The following is an 18000-nucleotide window of genomic DNA, read 5'->3' as shown; positions in this document are numbered from 1 at the left end:
GTGTGTGTGGCAATAACCGAGCAGACAGGACAGATATCTCTGGGAGAGGCTGTGTGTGTGGCAATAACTGAGCAGACAGGACAGAGATCTCTGGAGAGGCTGTGTGTGTGGCAATAACTGAGCAGACAGGACAAATATCTCTGGGAGAGGCTGTGTGTGTGTGTATGTGTGTGCTTGCTTGTGTATGTGTGAGTATGTGCGTGCGTTGCTGCCAAAGCAAAGCTGGGCCTCGTATTACAGGGATCCCTGGGTATCAGACACGAGCCTGTATGCGCTCGGTCTAGACCGGGCCAAGCCTGGCAGCTAGCCTGCAATGAGCCAGCTCTAATCAACTCTATTTGCTACACTGTAGACTCCCATGTAGGAATACTTTACAGTACTACAGTCGGAACGTCTCAATAGGCTACAGAGGCACAAAGATATGAACAGCCATGTAGTCGCAACACTGATTTAATATGCTACTCTCTCACACAGACATGCATGCACACACTCATGTGTGCATACAGGCAAGCCCATAATATGCTTACGCACGGATACATACACACTTACATTGCGCACACCACACATGCATATGCACACACACACGCAATGAATGGGGTTCGATTTTCTGGGCATTCCAGTCCTTGGCAATAGGCGTTTGTTTTATTTCCTGCCTACACCAAAGGGAAAGATTAAGCATATACTGTGCTCTGTTTAAGGGAGAGAAAATGAGCTGTCTACTGACAAGTACATTGTAGCCCTGCAGTTTTCTGTCCAGAATACAAAAGAGACATTTATCACTGCAGCAGGGGAGGAGAAGAGAAAAGAGGGAGAGTGAGTGAGAGAGAGGCACATCTCTCCACTACTGCAGTGTGTGCATCTCTGCTTTTACCTGGGTCTCACACTTCCCGACAGATAGGAGAAAGCTTTTCTCCTCCTCTAACTGTGTGAGATATCCCTCAGTCTCACCTTCTCTTGTGCTTCCCGTGTGTATCAAGAATGGTCCAACTTGACTCAACTGTGGGAAGCATTGGCGTCAAAATCGTCCAGCATCCCTGTGGTATGCTTTCGACACCTTGTAGAGTCCATGCCCCGACAAATTGAGGCTTTTCTGTTTATCTAATTATTAGGAAGGTGTTCTTATTGTTTTGTACACTTAGTGTATTTAAAATATATGGAATTTGTTGTAGAGGCTACTTCCTTCTCCTTCTATGGTAATTAAGGTGGTTACAAAAGGTTACTACCCTGGGCAGCTGGCATTTCCTTTATCTCTCACTCTGCTTCATGTATATTCAGCAGCAAATTATTTATTCTTTAAACATTCAATCATCTGGAAAGCAGACCCCGTTTTTCAATGAAGAAATACTAGCACACCAGCCCAGCCAACCCACCTATAAAACATGCATAATAGCAGGTGGTGTTTTCGCTTATCTCCTTTGTAGGGGCCACAGGTTGAGGAAACTGAAACAAACCTCTTTTCTCCTGCTTAGCCTCATTGATTAGTGTCTGAAGTCCACATGGTTGTCCCCAATGATGACCTCGGCCGGATAAGCTCACAGTATTTAAATGAAACAGGATGAAAAATGTAGGTAGAGGGAGTTGGGAGGGACTTTCCCTTGGTACAGAATGACCGCAGCTATGGCAAGCCTGTTGGCCAGCTGGGGTCCAGATTAATAGCTATTGATGAAAGATTAAAGGGACAGACAGAGGGAGGGGATCAGAAAATGGCCTGTGGACACCTGTAACTCACGTCCCCAACCTTGCCAGAAGGCCTCTGGCCGCTACTGATAAACTAGTGGCCTGCTGAAACTGATGACTCCACCTCCACCACACACACGCAGCCCAGACCATCATTTGCACATGCCTCCCTCTCTCCAATCAAGATCCCTTTGTCTACTCTGAATGCACGCAACCTCCATTCCTCCACGAGAAAACAAAGAAAACAAAAATCCCAAGAATATTCAAGGTATGCCAATCAAATAGCTATCCCTTGGAAAGGAAGACATTCCATTTAATCAGTTAATTCTCCTTGGTGAGCCAATTATGATTTTTCAGCCCTTACTCGTCTTCCACCCTTCCACCCCTTTAAAAAAGGAGGATAAAAAGTAATGGGAGAGGTTGGCTGTTAAGTTTAATGGCAGACAGGAAACACACAAAATTGCTTTTTTTTATGATGCACCGTCCTGTTCTCATGCATTCCCCATTAAATCTCAGAGCCAGACTGCACATAGACAGCAGAGAGACTGATCGCCATACCCCAGACAATGAACAAGAGCCGCCGTATATAGGGGACTTAAGCCACTTATTAATATGGCCTGGAGAAGACTGACACACATGACCATAATGGGAATCCTCTGTTTCCTTGGATGTGTCTCAAATGGCACCCTATTGCCCATATAGTGCACTACTTTTGACCAATGCCCATATAGGGCTCTGGTCAAAAGTAGAGCGCTATGTAGAGAATATGGTCCCATTTGGGACGGACACCGTCTCCTAGTTTGGCTCTCATTAGCATCACAAAGAGATCTTAAACAACTTAATAAGTCTCAGATGACACTGATATCATTCAGCACTCACAGGTGACGTCTAATTTAATATCCCACCACACACGATTATGAGTTTAATGACATGGGTTTCCTTGAGGATATGAATGGGCCTATCCTAACCCCACCCCCATGCAACAAACCTTGTTATGTGTGTGTGTGTGTGGCCCCATCCCTAAATGGGGCATTCTAACTTGCATAGGGGGTGGCAGCGTGCCAAGCTAAGCGCATGCTTCTTTGCCACATATAGGCCATTTAATCATAATGAGTATGTTTACATGCACACTAATAATTCAATATTAAACTGATTATGGCAGTAGGAGGAGTATGGCATTAGTTATGTAAATAACTTACTCTGTTTAGCTTAATCGGAGTAAAGTTACAATCGAAGTAAGTATACACCGATTAAAACACCTGGATTTCTGATCTTCCAAATTATTAGGACATGTAAACACCTTAATCACAGTTCCAGCTGTGTATTTCATCTAGCATATGTGCTAGCACCAGCCGAAGGAGCTTCCCTCTTTTGCTTGAGTCATCATAGAAATAGTTTCACAATAAACTTTATATGTCCAAACCCAGAATCAAACTTGCAGACTGGCGGCACTGGCGGCCCCTTGCAGACTGGTGGCACTGGCGGCCCCTTGCAGACTGGCGGCACTGGCGGCCCCTTGCAGACTGGCGACTTAGATGGCGCCGGGAAGCTCCGGCAACGCCGAACGGGCGGGAGACTCCGGCAGCGCCGGACGGGCGGGAGACTCCGGCAGCGCCGGACGGGCGGGAGACTCCGGCAGCGCTGGAGAGGAGGAAGGCTCTGGCAGCGCTGGACAGGCGGGAGCACCTGTAGGGATGAGACGGAGAGACAGCCTGGTGTGGGGGGCTGCCACCGGAGGGCTGGTGCGTGGAGGTGGTACCAGATAGACCGGACTGTGCAGGCGCACTGGAGCTCTTGAGCACCGAGCCTGCCCAACCTTACCCGGTTGAATGCTCCCGGTTGCCCTGACAGTGCGGCGAGGTGGAATAGCCCACACTGGGCTATGCAGGCGAACCGGGGACACCGTGCGCAAGGCTGGTGCCATGTAAGCCGGCTCAAGGAGAGGCACTGGTGACCAGATGCGTAGAGCCGGCTTCATGGCACTTGGCTCGATGCTCACTCTAGCCCGGCGCGGAGCTGGTATGTACCGCACCGGGCTATGCACCCGCACTGGGGACACCGTGCGCTCCACCGCATAACACGGTGCCTGCCCGGTCTCTCTCGCCCCCCGGTAAGCACAGGAAGTTGGCGCAGGTCTCCTACCTGGCTTCGCCACACTTCCTGTGTGCCTCCCCCAAGAAATCTTTGGGGCTGACTCTCGGGCTTCCATCCACGCCGCCGTGCTGCCTCTTCATACCAGCACCTCTCTGCCTTCGCCACCTCCAGCTCTTCTTTGGGGTGGCGATATTCCCCTGGCTGTGCCCAGGGTCCTTCTCCGTCCAATTCGTCCTCCCATGTCCATTCCTCCGCGAGCTGCTCCTGCTGCCACTTCTCCTGCTGCCCGACACTCCCCTGGCTTTGCCCAGGGTCCTCTCCCTTCGAGGATTTCTTCCCAAGTCCAGAAGTCTTTATTTCGCTGCTCCTGCTGCTGCCCGTTACCACGCCGCTTGGTCCTGTTGTGGTGGGTGATTCTGCAACGGTTTTCTTGACTTGAAGGAGAGGCGGACCAAAATGCAGCGTGGTTTCTATTTATGGTTCTTTAATAAAGACTCTACACATGAACAGACTAACAAAACAAGAAACGTGAAAACCTAAAACAGCCCCATCTGGTGCAAACACAGAGACAGGAACAATCACCCACAAAACCCAACACCAAACAGGCTACCTAAATATGGTTCCTAATCAGAGACAATGACTAACACCTGCCTCTGATTGAGAACCATATCAGGCCAAACATAGAAATAGACAAACTAGACATGTAACATAGAATGCCCACTCAGATCACACCCTGACCAAACAAAACATAGAAACATACAAAGCAAACTATGGTCAGGTGTGACATTATTAGGCAAATCTTCTTGCAAAGCATGTAAACCAAACTAGTTTATTAATCTGAGTATTCACAATAATCTTTTTATTGTGTGCATGTAACCGTACCCAATGCACCATACACAAAGCAACCAGTAAGGAGCCCCCACCCCTCCTCCCCACCATCTACCTTATGCCATAGTCGAGAAAATACATAACTGTTGGTTCCCTCTTCCTTTCTTACTTCACTGGTTTTCTTTTCTTCACCCACTCTGTCTTCTGTGGGTGATACCAGCCCACCGCAGTTCTCCGGGATTGCTGTACTGCTGACAATCCCCTCTCCGCCGTAGAGGCAATGGCTAGAGAAACAGAGTGGTGTGGAGATGGGCTCGGACTCAGTGCTATTAAGTGCCATCACAGCCAGCGCCCTCTCAGCTGTGAATAATGGAGACCCTCTGAGAGAAACAGCAGGCCTCCAGACACCAAACAAAAATGGCCTTTTTGTGACTGGAGAAAATCACAAAAAGGCCCTGTGCAACATTAGCCTCTATGCGTCACCTGCACTTTACTTTGGCTAGGGGTTGCTCCGGTGACCTGCGCCAGGCCTCTTATCAAGCCTTTCTACCGGACCGCTAGGCTCTCCCCAGGGGGGCCATCCCCTGCTTCACTGTGTTCCTGCATGCACAACCAATCTCACCCACATGGTTCTACTTCCATAGATTGTTCAAGCGAGCATGAAGAGAAGGGGACGTGGAAAGAAATGGAGGACAATGAAAGAAATAATAACAGGAAGAAAGAGGGAAGGGTGAGAAAGAGAGTGAGATACAGGGAAGAAAGAGGGAAAAGAGAGGGGGGGAGGGAGAGAATGAATGCTCTGGCGTCTTTTCTGCTGGGAGATAAAACGGAATATAAAACACATAGTCCCAGCAGACACAGAGTGAACATGACTGAATGAGAAGGCACATTACATTAATTATGTAAGGGGGCCTCTGTTCAAGCAGTGCCGAGTCTCACTGGGTAGAGACAGAGATGGCCTGAGTCCCAAATCGCACCCTATTCCCTATTTAGTGCACTACGTTTGACCATGGCTCATAGACAGAGCCATAGAGCTCTGGTCAAAAGTAGTACACTATGTAGGGAATGCCATGGAGTCTAGCGATGTTAGTATATTCAATGTCTCTGCATGCTGGGCCCAGCTGTTTAGAGGAAGACACATTGATTTGTTGAACTCAGGCTGCCGGATGTCCAGGTGGGTTCGTGGTCAGATGGGAACTGAGCTATTGTGTTGGGTTTCCTGAGTGAATAAAACACCACACTTGGAAATAAAAATACAAAATGTAAGGGAAGTTGGTTTATGGTAGCACTGGGGTGAGAGTGGGGTGGCTTTTTTGAAGAAACCTTATTGTCATATATGGCAGAGCACCCAGCTGTTAAAGCGAGGTAGAGCATCTTTTACCCTTGCTACTCTTCTAATATTCTCAGACTCCAACTCTGATTCTACAAATTCCACAAATAGACTCATTTGAGAACTGTCCCATAAGGGACTCCTTAGCTAAGACTGCTTCCCTGGAGATGGGTAGAAAGCCTCAGCGATGATTATATCCTGCTTACCTCGTCGAAGGGACTTCGACGTCTTCCTGCCTCTGCCTACTCCCCCCTCTCCATCCCTCAACCCCAAAAGCCCAGCTCGTCCCTGTCCCCCTATCACAGATGTAATTTACTGTCTGCGTTTGTCCCTCCTCGATCCCTTTCCCAGACTCAAGGGTTTTTGCAGAAGCAAATTAGCTCGCTAGCTCGGTCAAGCTTAAACACAGCAGAAATGCAGCATTTGTTACAATGTATTTAAAGATGCCATTACAAAGAGAGGAAATGAGAGAGCCAATGGCAGGTCAGGGATTGGGACTGTGGAGAAAATGGGGATTGAGTGTTCTGGGGGTGCGTGCCACTGTTGTTGTTGTGGCCCTGCAATGAGCCAGGTTAATTTGAGGGTCTGCCAATAGGGTGAGCAGCACCCCTAGAATGGTATCCTTCATCTAATTAGCCGGTCGCCTAGGATGCAGTACAGATCCTACTCTTGTTGATATGTTGGCCTGAGCTGGCTGTGTGTGTGTGTGTGTGTGTGTGTGTGTCAGGCTGTCGTCAAATCAGAGCCTTGGGCGTGAGCCGACCCCTACAACCCCTGGAATTGTTACGCTGTGATCCAAGTTGCCTACATCCTACATCCCAGTAGCTCACACAAGATCAGTCATGATCACTTTGAAACCTGCCCCTCTGAGCATTCCCTATCTCCCTACGCCATGTTCCCAGTAAAGGCTGAGCCCCTGGAGCCAGTGATGGCATTTTTAGAACCTTTAACCAGGCCTCTGTGACCTCTAGTTGCCATTGATGGTTATATCTCCTATATAGAGCCACTGTTTGATAGGGTGCGGAAAAGTGCCTCCCAGCAAAATAGAATTAGTCGCCTGCCAGGGCACTTGGAAAAAAAGTCCCGCCAGCCCACTTGGGCGTATTTCATAATGACAACCAGCTCATGTTCGTTACCACTATATAAAGCAGTCCATTGGCTCGCCACTTCTGCCTTTGTCATCGCTGCCTACTGCAGCGTTTTGGTCAAAGTGATTTATGAAAACAGCATAGCAAAAAATATTATATATATTTTCTTCTCCCCGTCACAGTTACACAGCTGTTAAACATATGGTGTTTGTACCAATTTAGAAGCCATTGCATTGTTTGTCAACACCAGTTTTGAGATTCATTCTTTAAAAAAAGAGGAACCTGCGATGGAATGCACACACGCCAGGAGTTGATGGGGCAGTAAAACAGAGACTTGGGAGGAGGAGAAGGAGAACGTTCTCTGGAATTTGGCATGATTTATAGTTTAGATTTTAAAAGAATGAATGAAAGAGGTACTTGTAAAATAAACAGGCTGTAAGGGTAGTGGTTGGTGGTGTTGACCAGAGATATAAGATAACCTGTCAGTTTACGTTAGCCGCCAACTAATCACACAGCCGGGGCCTTCACGGAAGAGACTGGCCTGTCAGACACACACCCGGCCGCTCGATGGACTAGATAGCAAATCACTTCCCTGATAAATTTACTGGTACTAATGCTCCGAAATGGAGGCAGCTTAGGGCCCCCCGCTCTCTCAGTTCCCCATCCGTATGACAGTCGTAACACGGCTTCCTAGCGACTCTAATTTCCTCCATAATTAATAATCTGACTGACGGTAAAGAGGATGAGAGGAAGAGAGGAGAAGGAAGTCTGGAGGGGTCGGATAACGACACCAAAAAAAGAGGTAGATTTAATAAAAGTGATGTCCTTTATGTAAGACGAGGGAAGACGAGACAAGTTGAGAGGACGGAAGAGGGAGGGAGAACAGGGGATGGGGAGGAGGGAAAGACTCGCAATTGGGAGGAGGAAGGGGGTTGAGTGAACCAGATGCTGTTGGGAGTAGGAGGCAGTGGATGGAGAGAAGGGAAAGGCCTCGGCTGCCGTGGCGGTGCTGGGAGAATGATGGGCTTGCACGGCACGGTAAGGATGCCCCTCCAATGTTTGTAAAAACAAGACCATCACACTCCATCTTGCACTCCCGCAGGAACCAGGGCTCACGGCTGATTAATGGCACCGGCCGACTGAATTGGCTGGCTGGGACGACAGCAGCGCTTGGACTCTCCCTGGTGGGTAGTAGTGGAGGAGGCTGCCTCACTGGCAGGCCCCGCTCAAGCCCAGTAATAGTGGATGGCAAATAGCATTAGCCCTAGAGCTAGCTAAAGCATGACCAGACTGTAAAGCCCCTGACCCACTATGTCTGGGTAAGCCATGACCAAGTTAATCAGGGTTGTGTTCATTGGGGCACAGGGTTTAAACATTTTGCAAATGGAAAATGAAAATGTGCATATATTATTGTTAAAGGTAGTGCCTCCCTGTTTCAGTCCCCTTTCTTTCACTTGGTGCCTAATATACACAACCCAGGTTTTCAGCAGAGTCCAGGGTTGCTTGAGAATTCAACTTAGCTCTAGCACCAAGCAACCACACAGACACTAAATTCCCCATTTCTGAAATGTCTCCCTCAGATTTTTCTGCTGAGGGAGCTTCTGCATCAGCAGTTGAGCATTGAGAGACTGTGGTACAAATGAGATGTAATCTTGGTAATTTAGTCTCTGGCTGGTAGAATGGAAAATTAATATGGAGAGCAATTACAAAACAGCAATTCCACTGTCACAGATAGGGACTGGCACCTCAAGTGCAGAAACGTGTGGGCTTTGTTGTGGTGCATGAGGAGTGATGACAGACAGACATGGAGGAGGAGAGGCGGCCTGCCACCAGCCTTGTCCGTAGCCTTTTCCTGCAGTCAATGACCATAAGCACCCTCTTTGGCCTCATGGGTGGAATGTTATGAATATTTTTTTCACAATTTCATCATTAATATGTCTATGTCTTTGTCTATGTCATATTTCAATCTTCTGTGATGAATATAGGGTAATATTGGGATATAAACGCAAAATGGAATACATTTCAACTCTATATCTGACATGGTACAGGTGACTTCTTCTTTAAGCCCATCACCATGTGGGTGAGGTGTATACTTTGTTTCATAGTAGATTTGTTTAAGACTACAAAGAATCACTTTGTGTTACCTTGATTTAGCCCACTGCAGTAAAAGGTTAAAGGGGTCAGTGGCTGGATAACTGCTCAGATTTCGTACCAGTCAGCTACAGGCAGCACCTCTCTTGCAGCGAAGTGAAAGAGACAAAACAGAATATCAGCCATAGCGGTTTGGTCTTTCGTTCTCCCAGAGCCAATCACTTTTTCTTCTCACACAAACAAGCTGTAAATTCATTGTTTCAGCCATTGGACACAGACCAATACCGAAGATGACGGGGGTGGGGGTGAAACAACAAACAGATTTACAGTAGAAAAGTAAAGCTTTTGGGGCAGTAAATGAAAATAAATAAATGAAAAGTTGAAAATCTCTCCAAATCATGTTTTTGCCAGTGTAGCGTCTGATGAATGATCTCAACATGGTATCGTCTGACAAGTTTCTTTATTTTGGTGCAGCACAGTGTTGTTACGGTAATATTGGGCCATCATAATCATTATCAATAGCACTAATCATTGCTAAATAAAGTGGAATAAAATGGTACATGGTCCTAACCATAGGGTATATGACTATATACAAGTATCTTTAAGAATATATCCTCATCCACTTAAAGAGTCTTACTGCTCTAAATCATTTTTAGGGTTCATAGTTCAGAGAACCCAAACTGACTGAACGATGTCATACAGAGAATCTCACAGCCCCATGGCTGCAATTAAGCCCCCCAATAGAAGCCGAGTTGTGAGTCGTCTCCAGAATTTGGGCCTGCATCGAGTCACCCCTGGCTTTCTAGTCAAAAAGCCGCCTTATTCGTTAAGACATTACTCTGCCTTCTTCCCCCTCATTTTATAGGATTACCTGGAGGTTCTCTTGTTGCACTTTTTATAGGGAAAACAGTGTTTGTTTTCCAAGTGAAAGCACATTACCCTGCCAAACAAGGCAACAGATTTCTGGTGCGAGTTATGGGGGTAGAGTCTTTTCTACATATGAGCAAAATACTTCCCTTTTTGTGCTCACTGTGAGGAGATTTCATCCTCAACCATTTGCTAGTTTAGCCGACTCTCTCACTTTTGCTACATTAGCCACAAACAAATAGCACCTCCAGGTGATCAACTAGGGTGGATCATTAAAGGTCTGCTAGCAACGGTACACTGAGGGATGGCTGTGAGAGGCTCAAAGAGCTACCCGCTGACTTTCTATCTGCCGTGACCTAAGGTTCTGGCACATTCCTGTGAATGAGGAAGGGGGCAGAAAGTGAGGTGGCAGAATAAGCGGAGCTCCAAGTGAATGAATACAGCAGGAGCGAGGGGAAATCAGGAGCGAGGGGGAAACAGGTGGGCTCCCTTCTTCATGCTGATGTAAAACCAATGTTGTTCTATGTAAAAACACGGGCGATATCTACCAGGAGATTTTGGCTTTTGCATTTGAAGTGCCAATATGTATTCTTCGCCTACACTATGTGTTACGTTTATAAGGGCATACATATTTAAAGTGCTCCACAAAGCCTTTGCTATTCTGTTGACGCCCCAATGCTGAATTAAAGGAACAACATTTCTGAATTGTCAGCAGTACTGAGGGACTTGGATCGTTGTGATTTATTTTTCCCCCTTCTCTCCATTTAACTCGATTTCTATTTCAAATCTGGAATGACTGAAAAACACAGGCGAGCTTCCGACTCCCGACGGAGTGCCCTCAGTAATTAATAGGAATTAAATCCTAGATAGGAAATGATATAGAACGAACGGCTCTGTATGTACTCTAAGTTTTTTTCATGGAACTGATTGGCAAGCTTATTTTCCTGATGACTTTCAATAGGCATTCACAGCAGGAGGGTGCCTCCTTCTTGCTCTTCCTCTCAGCTTGTGGCGTTTCAGATCCGGCTATAAAGAGCATTTAATTGCTTCATTTGTGAGCGTTAGATTTAGCTCCTTTAGATCCCCCCCCACCCCAAGAGATTCGGCTTTGTCAGGGGTCGACCGAAGACCCGTCGTACATCTTAATTTTTCTTTATTTTCAATGTTGTTTTGTCGTCTTTGGGGGGGAACCGTTGAGAATGACATCTGCTTGTGTTGTGAACCTCTAAGCGGAGTCAGGATGTGAAAGTTTCGTTAATAGCGCTCAGGCTTTCAGAACCGCTCTCTCTCTCCGGAGGTCCCCTAAAGGAAGTGGGTGAGAAAGGGTATATTCACTGCATGTTGCATGGATGGCTCAGTATAAAGCATAGGCTTTAAATAGGTCTTCTTTGTGTTCTGAGATATTTCAATCAAATCTAGCTTCCCTGGAAAAGGAGGAAGATCCTCATAGGAGAGCAAAAGTTCTGAAGAGGAGAATGGGATTGTACAATATGCCAGGTGCTCTACAGCCAGTCTCTGCCACAGAGAGCAGTATGGATAATGGTAAAGCTCAACCACTCGTTTCCATGGTGACAACATTGACTTTAGGTGATTTGTGTGTGTTCACAGGCCCTGGTAATTACATACTAAATTTGAGTCACCAGAGTTGATCCAGAGCTTTATTTTCTATTCCATTTTAATTTCGCCATGTTCCCCTGTGCACATCAGAGTGTGTGGGCGGGAGTGTGTATGGACAAGCGTGTGAATAGAGGGAAGGAGAGAGGGTGTGTCTGTGTGTGGTGTCTGTGTGCATATTGCAGACACAGGCAATATGCTTCAGGGTACAGAAACCCCTCCACACACACACACTGCAAAGCTCAAGGTAATCCTTCAGCACTTCCATGAAACATTCATGATGGAATTGACGTCGGTCACCCATGGTCATGGCTGCCCGCTTGGCCTCTTGAGCTCCAGTGTCCCTGGCCTTGAGCAAACCCACTTAATCCTCCACTGAGATTAGCCATAGCATGGTTTAAATTGCCCATGAACCTAGCCAGCCAGTTAGCCAGCCATTCAGTCATCTTTCAATCTCATAGGATCACAGTTTAAGAGGGAGACAGTTCCGGCAGCCTTGCCCCTGGAACGCGATCTTTAAATATCGATCTGATCGCCCAAAGCAGAGGTGCTCCTCAGAGTGCAGAAAAGAGGGGAAGGAAACAGTAATTAGTGATTTTAAATAGGTGATATGTAAATGTGTGGCGCGCTGCAATTTCTACCCACAATCCCTTCTTGTCACCTTGGGCCTCTCGTGTGGGAGGAAGGCCCCTTGCCCTTAGGAGGCGAGGACCAATCGGGATGCTTAGAAATGTGGTCACTGAACATCTGCGTGTCAGTTTCTTTTACAAGGCCGAGGCCAACAGAGAGAGCTCGGAGGCACAGCAGTGGCATACTGAATGGTTAAGATTAATGACTGTGTATATTTGGGCATTAACATGGTAGCTCTACTGTAGATGTTATTCAGTCTTTTTTCACGAGTGTGATTGTAGTGAGATGCTACATATCCACAAACATCCTTTTCATTCTCATAACAGAACTTCACTTGCGTTCAATATGTCAGTATAAAGCCAGCCTTTGCCTGTTTTGTGATGGGTGTGTGATTTGGTGAGAGGCTCACACTCTTTGATAGTATTCGTAAACACGAGGGCATCCTGCATGTGCCCTTGTTAAGGTTATCTGTCCAGATGGCCAATAATGAATGTATGGATTCAAAAGGCCTCAGCATCAAGAACTCACTCGACTGGCATATGGATAAAAAAATAAAAATCTTTAAAAAGAAAGGTAATGTCAAAATGACAGACATTTTTCACTTAGATAACAAAAAGACAGAAAAAGAGGACGACAGCTCAAAACTAGAGCGCCTGGCTCTTTTATTGTTTTTATAATGATACAAAAATCGTCTTGAAAGCCCTTCCCTTCGACACAAAGGATATGTAGTTATGCAGACTCAGCCAAATATTATTTTCAGCATTTAAACATCATTATATATTTATAACTCGGTGCCAGATGACAGAGACTGGGTTAGATGAACTAGGCAACAATATGGCAACGTGGCTGCTGTCTCTCTTAGTGGGAATATCTGATTGCACTTTTTAAACCCTGGCATTCATCAAGTGTTGCTATAGAAAACCTGATGGTGCATGATCTAGAAATTGACTTTTGATTTAATAATACGCCCTGGCGCATTAAAAGTGCCTCAAACTTGCAGATCTCGAGTCGTCTGGAAGCAACGGCAAGGCAGCAGGAGAAGAATCTTGTGTAGATGGCAGAAATGCCATACTTGAAAGAGAAAGCAAATTACCCACGAAAAATATAAACTGGGGCTGCCACGAACTTTTCTTCATTTTTTCACGTTTCTGACACCTTTCAATAAGATGAAAGTACCATAAACAAACCATGGTGAAATCCATGAAAGCAAAGCGTGAATGAGTTAAAGTGCTGGAAAATAGGCCAGTTCAACAGACAAACCTAATGATTTCCCTCTCCCCCCTCTCCCCCCCCCTTCTCCCCCCTCTCTGCAGACTCAAGCGAAGGCTTCCACTGCCAGGACGAGTGTCGCATCCTGGGCCATTCGGACCGCTGCTGGATGCCCCGTGTGCCCGGCCCAGCCCGTGGCAAGTCTCCTGAGCATGGCCACCCACGTAATAACGTCATTGCCCTGTCCATCGAGGCCACCACCGTGGATGTGCCCCACTACGAGGACTGCGGCACCGGCACCATCAAACGGACTTTTGCCACCTTCGGCAAGGACGGCCCAGAGGACCCAGAGCGGGGCGAGCTAAAGGGCAACAAGCGGACAATGATGGAGTCGCAGGCATACAGCCCCAAGGCCAACGGCGGCGCCGTGCGCGAGGCAGGCAACGGGCGCGAGGCAGCCAGCCCCATCACCTCCCCTGTGCACCTGAAAAGCCCGCTGGCCAAGGCGCCATCCGGCTACAACACGCTCAAGTGCCGCGACGCTGAGCGCATCGCCAACCACAGCATGCTGCGACAGCCCGAGGGAAAGGACAGCGAGCCGGCCGTCCGGGAGATCAACACGATCCTCCACGACAGCGTCCATCTTGAGAAGGAGTCTCCCAGCAGCAAGCGCCTGAAGGACATTGTGCTCTAACGGGCCTCAGGGGAGTCTACACACACACACACACACACACACACACACACACACACACACACACACACATGAACAAACACGTATATATATATACACTCCGCCATAGCTGTGTGTACGCAGGAGAAACTCAAGCCGAGGAAAGAAAGAAAGAGAGACACCTTGAACATAGTATACAGTACCTAACGACCAGGTCTGACATAGCCCAGATATGGAACCGTACTGGAATATGCTGAGCTTTGTGTTGTGTTCCTCAAGAAAAGTGATGGCCTTGGATGTGGCTTTGTTGTAGTCGCAGTACTTTTCTTGTTTGCTTTTCTGTTTGTTTGCTGCTCACCCCGTCTGCAGCCAGTGGACAGGCAGGTTACTGTTGACTGTGTGACTCGCCCAATCGTGCCCCTTTGGCCGGATTCGGCCTCTTTCCCCGCCCGAGGCTGGCACCGTTCGGATTTTTGTGGATTGGACACCTACACTGACAGATATAAAAGTACAGTTATGCCTTTTGAACTTTTTTGTATCACTAACTGAGATTGCCTTCTTTGGTTTGCAGTTTGGCTCGGCTGTCAAATCAACTTGTTGTTTCCTTTGTAGAGTGAGCTCACCACAGTGCAACAGATGGCAACAGACAGACATACATCTTCTTTGAACAATTGCCTCCATGCGCGTCTTGAACAGTGCTCAGTAGTAAAGACGGAGAAAGGAATGGAAGGGAGGGAACAGTATTTATGGCTTATCTGATGGAGCTAAATGAACTCGCTATCTGCCCAGGCACTCCAAACACTGGGACTCGGGACAGACCGATTCCTTCCGTCACGACCGAGATGTATGGAAGAGGGGGGGGGAAACATTGCTTTAGAAATCTCCTGTGCCCAATCTTGATTGTAGCCAGTGGAGCACAATTAGAAATGTTGTGCTCTGGTCTTGTACTTTTTCTGAGATTTGACTATGGGGCTAGAATAGAGGGATCGTCACTCACGTCTTGCTATGTGAAACTCTGTATAGGGTATACTAGTATCATTTTTAATAACCTGTTGTTATGTGACAATCCCTTTAATGTTTTGTTTCAAGAGTAAAAAATAATAATAATAAACATTGGTGTTCAACTGAAGCTACAGTAGCGTTTGTTACACAAACACAAAAATAAAAAAACATATGCCAAAATATATTTTATAAATAATTTAAAAATGTATAATGAGAATATTTAATGCTGTGTAGTTATTTTAGTTATTTTATCAGTAAGTTAAACTTGAAATTAACTGGCTTTTGTTGATTCATTTATTTTAGCTTTTTTATTGATCATGATTATTATAATTGTCTTTTCATTAAACTTGGATTATTTTGTTTACTGTGTTACCCCTGGCAACTGTTGACTTGCAGTCTACCTTGTTGTAAAGAGTTTCTTATTGGTCAGTTCTCGTGCCATGAAGTTTCTGTGTGGGCAAATAGAAAATGTAAAAACAAAAAAAGCAATTTCAGCAGCAACAGTAGTGTGCCAGTTGAGCTTAGAATGAGATAGCAAAATAAACCAAAAAGGACACAAACAAAACCTTTAAGATTGCTTAATTTATTTAAGTGAGATGAAGAGGTTTAAGATCGTTTTTTTTTTCAGCTATTGAGATGATTCCAACTATTTCTGTGTGTCTGTTTTTGGACGAAGGTACCCCTCCGTAAATTCCTCACCTCAGGTGAGAGCCCTGTTGACACTTCAAGTAAGAGACTAAGGATGAAGGAATGCTCAACTGTTGTGTCATCAGGTACCATCTCATTTGAATTGTGTTTGAAAATATAATAAGAACAACAAGTCAAATCTTACAATCACAACCAAACAGATTTGGTTGAATTGTATGTTTGGAGGAAATTAAGGTCTTTGAAGAAGCGTATTATAAATCAGCGATGCGGTTTTCAGTTACTTTGCAGTTAACCTATGTTACAACATGGAAAATTGTAAATGAAAAAGGGAGACATTTGCATACAACGAAATAGATCTTGTAGCTGAATGTTTTTTGCTGGTCTCACCCATGGCTTCTGGCATCATGAAAATCTGAATAATCACTGAATGTATACAGCAGCTTATTATTAAACTATTAAATGTTCTCCACTTTGTTTCCTTGTTTTTCTTGAATGTATAGTATGAGAGAGAAAGTCGTCTTTGATAACACTCCTCAAAATTACCATCAAATGAAATGTGTGTTGTAAACGATTACGAGAGAGTGTGTGCGCATTGTTGTAAATGAATGAGCATGACAGCATCCCAGTATATTGCAATTATCCATTTTTTTTTTTAAATGATCTTTTGTCTTACCATAATTCATTAAAATGTATAAAGTGATCTGAATATTGTCTGGAAGCCTTTCTTGAAAATGGCATGCCAGTACATAGAGTGATGACAATTATGTCTATCACGATGGAAATTCATAGTTTCTGTTCAGGCTCACTCTAGTCGCAATTAAAGCATTTCAGGCAGGTGCTGCTCTCGTTATAAGTGCTCTGTGACATCATTTTTTTGTTTGTTGATATTTTGATTGACTCATTTAGGGCGACGGACGGTAGATACACCTCAAGCATGCAAAGCAAACCAGTCTTTTGGGACTGCTCCAGCCAAAGTGCCCATTTCTAATGGCAGAGCCCTTTTCATTTGCAGGAGTGGGTCACCCATGCCATTTTAGAGGCATTTAACATTCACCAACTCCTCCTTAGATGTCACGAAACAGACATTGAGGCATGTGAAGCCTTGCGTGGCCATTCCTTTTGCATTAGGTGAGTGAGTAATGCACATTCGTACCCAGCAACATAATATCCCTTTGACAGGATTTTCTCCTTACAAACCTTATTAATTGATTAGTTGCCTTTGATGCACTGAAGAGCCTGAAGCGATGAAATAAGTGAAAAGCTATGTCAGGACCTCACTCATCTACCACTCCTACTCTTTCTCTATCCTTGACATATTCACTCAATGGTGCTTCCACTCTTCACCTCCCCCATAGGTGCAGATGACTCCCTTGAGCGAGTTGTAATGGATTGATGCTCCAAATGAGAAAATGCAGGTTGACAAGGAGACATTCTACAACTACAGCTTAATGGAAGAGGAGGAGGAGGAGGAGGAGGAGGAGGAGGAGGAGAAAAAGACAAAGAAGAGAACCCCCAATGCATGGAGATAAAATTGATGCCACACAGCTGCCCTCGCAGATAAGTGTGGAGAGCGGGGTCGTTTTTATATTCTCTAATTAATTTGCCATTGCCTGTCTACCCTCTGGTCAAGCCGACATGAAAGTAGTTTAAAACGTACTCGCTTACAGTCCCATTAATCTATTAGGAGAATCTTGTTTCCTCCAGCTAACTTTTCCTCCCCTACGTCACTATCAGTAGCCCTGCCCCCATTAATTTAGATGATTCATGCCGTTCTAATACTGTTTAGACCCCTGGGTTCTTCACATGTACAGTCATACTCCAGTATCCTTTTCAGCTCATTCATCAACCGATTTACTTAACAAAAGTCATTACATTTTTGGTGTCCTCTGACAGCAGGGTGGGAGGCCTTTCTTCTTTGTTCTTTATTGTTCCTCAAGCATGGAGGAGGCTGATGACACCAGAGGGTACCATCAGGCCAACTCAATTAAGTTTATTTTTATATATTTTTTTATTAACTAGGCAAGTCAGTTAAGAACAAATTCTTATTCATAATGACAGCCTACCTCGGCCAAATCCGGGCTACGCTGGGTGTGATACAGCCTGGAATCGAACCAAGGACTTTAGTGACGCCTATTGCACTGAGATGCAGTGCCTTAGAGCGCTGCGCCATTCGGGACTTGTGTCTAAGGAAACCCAATTTTGCTCAAAACATATTTTTGTACCCTTAAGTGTGTTTATACATGGGATATTGT

At 45.7% G+C, this 18000-nt stretch overlaps 1 protein-coding gene across 7 annotated transcripts in view; it reads left to right on the top strand.

Annotated features, from left to right (window-relative positions):
* The window catches only part of LOC115129596 (protocadherin-19-like), a 74984-nt gene extending 58772 nt beyond the window's left edge, over nucleotides 1–16212 (top strand). For all 7 annotated transcript variants that reach the window (XM_029660141.2, XM_029660139.2, XM_029660137.2 and 4 more), the window contains one exon: nucleotides 13533–16212. In XM_029660141.2, coding sequence (XP_029516001.1) covers nucleotides 13533–14122 — 590 coding nt within the window. In that variant the 3' untranslated portion in view covers nucleotides 14123–16212. The remainder of the gene's footprint in view (nucleotides 1–13532) is intronic.
* The last annotated feature ends 1788 nt before the right edge of the window (nucleotides 16213–18000 follow it).

The sequence above is a fragment of the Oncorhynchus nerka genome, linkage group LG5, assembly GCF_034236695.1.
Source record: "Oncorhynchus nerka isolate Pitt River linkage group LG5, Oner_Uvic_2.0, whole genome shotgun sequence".
Taxonomy (NCBI): Eukaryota; Metazoa; Chordata; class Actinopteri; order Salmoniformes; family Salmonidae; genus Oncorhynchus; species Oncorhynchus nerka.
This window is presented reverse-complemented; position numbering and strand designations above follow the sequence as displayed.